This window comes from Grammomys surdaster, unplaced genomic scaffold (assembly GCF_004785775.1).
Source record: "Grammomys surdaster isolate TR1022 unplaced genomic scaffold, NIH_TR_1.0 239, whole genome shotgun sequence".
NCBI lineage: Eukaryota > Metazoa > Chordata > Mammalia > Rodentia > Muridae > Grammomys > Grammomys surdaster.
The window spans coordinates 8,545,936-8,550,350 of NW_021604684.1; the positions used below are offsets into that span (position 1 = coordinate 8,545,936).

Sequence of the window (4,415 nt, forward strand, 5' to 3'; positions counted from 1 at the left end):
GTTCCACCAACTGGGGACAAATAATTCAAACATATGAGCCTATGAGGCCTTTGGCACTCACATCACCACAAAGGCCTATGGAAAAGTGTCTCCCATTTTGCTATCATTGTCTCTCTGGTGTACCCAATAATATATTTTAAACTGGCCTTGATTTATGACTTTCTTTGTTCTGTAAGAATATAAACTTTATAAAGCTGCTTCCATATTGAAACATAGACTGTAGGGTAACCTAAATCTATTTCACAGTTACCCCAAATGTCCCCCCAAATTGTCTCCTATTTTTCAAGGTGAGAACTGTGGGGTTTTTTGCATCAACAAATTATAATTACTGAAAGTGTTCCTTTACCTTAAGCATCTCCCTCTAAGACTTAACCATCTGCCTCTAAGATAAAGGATACTTAGGATAAAATTTATTTAACATTTTATTGAATGAAACATTTATGGTTACAAACCACAGAGTTTTATCAAACACAAAATTAAGACAGCAATTTTTGACACTAACATAAAATGATTAAAATAAGACCCCTCCATCACAGGTTGAAGAAATTCTTTCAGTATCCTGTATTGCACTTTATGGCCCATAGAAGGCTTCACTTGCTGTCTAGGAAGTTTAAGCATCGATTGAGAACGTTCTACTTGATTGCAGGATCCATCACTAAGGAGAAGAATCACGGGACCCTAAACACTGTGTAACTGATGCAAAACTCAGCAAGGACCATGATGCCGATAATTAATTTTATCTTTAGAAGCTCTGAAAAAAAAAGAACAATGAATTCATGAAATTCTTAGGCAAATGGATGAAACTAGAAAATATCATCCTGAGTGAAGTAACCCAATCACAAAAGAACACACATGGTATGCACTCACTGATAAGTTGATATTAGCCCAAAAGCTCACAATACCCAGGATACAACTCACAAACCACATGAAGCTCATGAAGAAGGAAGACCAAAGTGTGGGTACTTCGGGCCTTCTTAGAAGGAGTAACAAAATACTCATGGGAGCAAATATGGAGACAAAGTGTGGGATAGGAACTGAAGGAGGGGCCATCTGGGGCCTGTTCCACCTGGATATCCATCCCATGTGCAGTCACCAAAGGCAGACACTGATGTGAATTCCAGGAAGTGCATGCTGACAGGAGCTTGAAAATGCTGTCTCCTGAGAGGCTCTGCCAGAGTCTGGCATCTACAGAGGTGGATGCTCACAGCTAACCATTGAACTGATCAAGGAGTTCCCAATGGAGGAGTTAGAGAGAAGACTGAAGGAGCTGAAGGGGTTTGTGGCCCCATGGGGAGAGCAACAATACCAACCAACCATATGTAGGGGAGGATGGCCTTGTCAGGCATAGGTAGGAGAGGAGGCCCATGAAGGCTGGATGCCCCAGTTTGGGGGAATTCGAGGGTGGGGAGGTGGGAGTGGACTCAATTGTGATGGATTGCTGAGTTCTATACTTTGAGTATTCTGCTTGCGCAACAGGGTCATTACTGTTCAGCATCCACGTTTCGAATTATGTTATCTTGTTTACCACTGTGCTGCTAGTAGTTCAGAATAATTCATTTCAATTAACCAGAGATACATTTAGCAGGTTCTGCAAATGAGCAATTAAAGAGAAGGTGCAAGTGAGTTTGTATGGCTTTAGTAGTAACGAAGTTTACTGTTTGTTTATGCTAGGTCCGGGTTATCCGAAGGGTTTTCTATCTTGGCCTTCTAGGAAAAGCCAACTTTTAGTAAGGTGCACTTACATCTTCGCATTGCAGAAAACACATTCGTTGCTGTAAGTGTGTCCATTAGTCCCACAGACTGGATTCCTTTCTCTGGTACACTTATTTGGGAATGGTTTGTACTTATTGCAGTCTGGCTGTCAGATATAAAGAGACGATACAAGATTTATCACATAGTGATCTTTGTGGGGGGGGATGGGAGGAGATGCACAGCAGAATAGTTGAATATTAAGATTTAAATATAAACATCGAGGTACCCAAACACAAGTATGTTATACATTTATATAATCACACTTATTTACTTTGTGTATGTGTGCACATGTGTGCACAGGCATGTGGGTGGCTGCGTGTGCATGTATGTGTGTGCATGCCACAACGTTCATGTAGGGGTCAGAAGACAACTTGCAGGAGTCTTTCTACCACATGGGCCCTGGAGACTGCACTCAGATCATCAGGCTGGGTGGCAGGCACCTTTATCCACAGAGCAATCTTACCAGACCAAATATATTGTATTTTTGATATATTTTTTAAGATTTATTTATTTATTTATTTATTTATTTATTTATTTCATGTATGTGAGTACACTGTTGCTGTCTTCAAACACACCAGAAGAGGGCATTAGATCAGATGGTTGTGAGCCACCATGTGGTTGCTGGGAATTGAACTCAGGACCTTTGAAAGAGCAGTCAGTGCTCTTAACCGCTGAGCCATCTCTCCAGCCCCTTGATATATATTTTTTTAATAAACCCAATTTTTCAAAGCCATCTAATCACTTATCCTTCAGTCTCTTGTCCTTCTGAACCATGCGTGACAGACACATGACACTCATATGTGTGAGCCTTTATATAGATGTGTCAGGTCGCATACAGATGCAAATCATGAGAGTATTGATGACTTACAGAAATAGGCAATAGTGTGTATTTCCTGGTGAGTTTGCCTTTTGAACTTCCTGTAACTTTTATCTACCCAGTTGTATAGGACTCCAGTTCTTCTTCACGTTTATATAACATTATAGTGTGTTGATACTTAAAAAAAATCCTGATTAATCCACCCTTAAGGAGATTATTCAATTACTTTCAATCTTCTTTCCTTTTTAGAACAAACAATTCTACTTTAAATATATTTTAAAATATATTAGATACTTGTATATAATAAGGATTCTGTCCACTAATGACATTTTTGAATAATGCTAAACACTTTGTATAGTGTTGGCAAGACTATTATTGTTTATGTGTGTGTGTGACTGTATGTGTCTATGTGTGAGTGCCTGGGCATATATATGTGTGCCACACATGTGCAAGAGCCCATGGAGGTCAGAAAAGGTAGTTAATCCCATGGAACTGGAGTTACAGATAGCTTTAAGCTGTCATGTGGGTCCTGGGCACCAAATATGGTTTGTTTGCAAAAGTAATGGTAAGTGCTCTTAATCTCTGGGTTACCTCTCCAGCCTCTGGCAAGGTATTCTTGACCTTCATGTAATGATAATGACATACGTGCTTTTGTTTGGTTTTAATTTTTTTCCAGGTCTGTTCTATTATAGATTTTCTCTTGGTATTTGACATTAAAAATTACATATAAAATAGCTAACAGTTTACCTTTAATTAATTAATTAATGGATTTATTCTTTTATTAAAAAATATATTTGCAGTTTCCCCTCCCTCTACTCTTCTCAGTTCTCCACTTCCCTCTTCCCCAGATCCACTTCTCTCCCATTTCCCTTCAGAAAAGAGAAGCCCCCTTGAGGATATCAACTGAATACAGCACAAGTTAACCATAAGGCTAGGTATAAACCTTCATAGCAAAGCTGTACAATGAAACCCAGGAGGAGGAAAAGATCCCAAGAGCAGATGAAAGTAAGAGTCAGAGACACTCCATTTTTACCATTTGGAGTCCCACAAAACATCAAGCTAACAACCATAATATACACGCAGAGGACCTAGTAGTGTAGGCCTTTATGAGCTCAGTGATGGCCTCTCTAGTCTCTCTGAAACCCTATGATCCCTGCTTAGTTGTATTCTGTGGACCTTGTTCTCATGGTATCCTCAACACCTCTGGTTCCTCCAAAGCTGCCAGAGTAATTAGTGTTAACTTACCTTACAATGAACTTCTTTGGAAAATGCGAAAGTAGTCTCTGAAACCAGCAAATAGAAGAAATGTCAAGAGTACAAACGGGGAAGCACAGTCTTCAGTGTGAAGTGCTCACAGTTCTTAGCTAAAGTAACCTGTGCAAATTGATTACACCATGACCTTTCGATGTGAGGAGGTGAGTATTTGTGGAAGTAGAGGAAGAGTGCATTTGTAGAGGGATTTCAAATCTGGAAATGTCCCTTGTTTACTAATTTCTAAAACTCTCCTTTGAAAGATACTACAGTTTGCCTTACATGTGAAGTAGCATAGAGAAACAATGCCTTGTAGCAAAGCCACTTAGTTTGCCTTGGATAAAAGACATGCAGAAAAACTGATTAACATTGAATTACTAAAATGTAGTATCTTAGGTCTAATCTTTCACAGTCCCTTTATTTATTCTGAAATTTGGGATTTGCCAGTGGAAGAACCCATGTGTTTTCTCTCTAAGCCCAGACCTGGGCTTACAGAACTCAGCTGACAAACAAGTGATAATGTCAAAGAGCACCAGATTTAGAAGATGCTGTATGTGTGTATCTCATACACTGCATCCAACAACACTGAAACACT

At 39.4% G+C, this 4,415-nt stretch overlaps 1 protein-coding gene across 1 annotated transcript in view; it reads right to left on the bottom strand.

Moving 5' to 3' along the window:
* Positions 1-705: 705 nt before the first annotated feature.
* Positions 706-4,415, bottom strand: part of LOC114626694 (serine protease inhibitor Kazal-type 10-like) — an 11,123-nt gene continuing 7,413 nt past the window's right edge. The window contains exons 5-7 of the mRNA XM_028774171.1: positions 3,815-3,852; positions 1,743-1,858; positions 706-751 (exon numbers count right to left, since the gene is read on the bottom strand). Coding sequence (XP_028630004.1) covers positions 706-751; positions 1,743-1,858; positions 3,815-3,852 — 200 coding nt within the window. The remainder of the gene's footprint in view (positions 752-1,742; positions 1,859-3,814; positions 3,853-4,415) is intronic.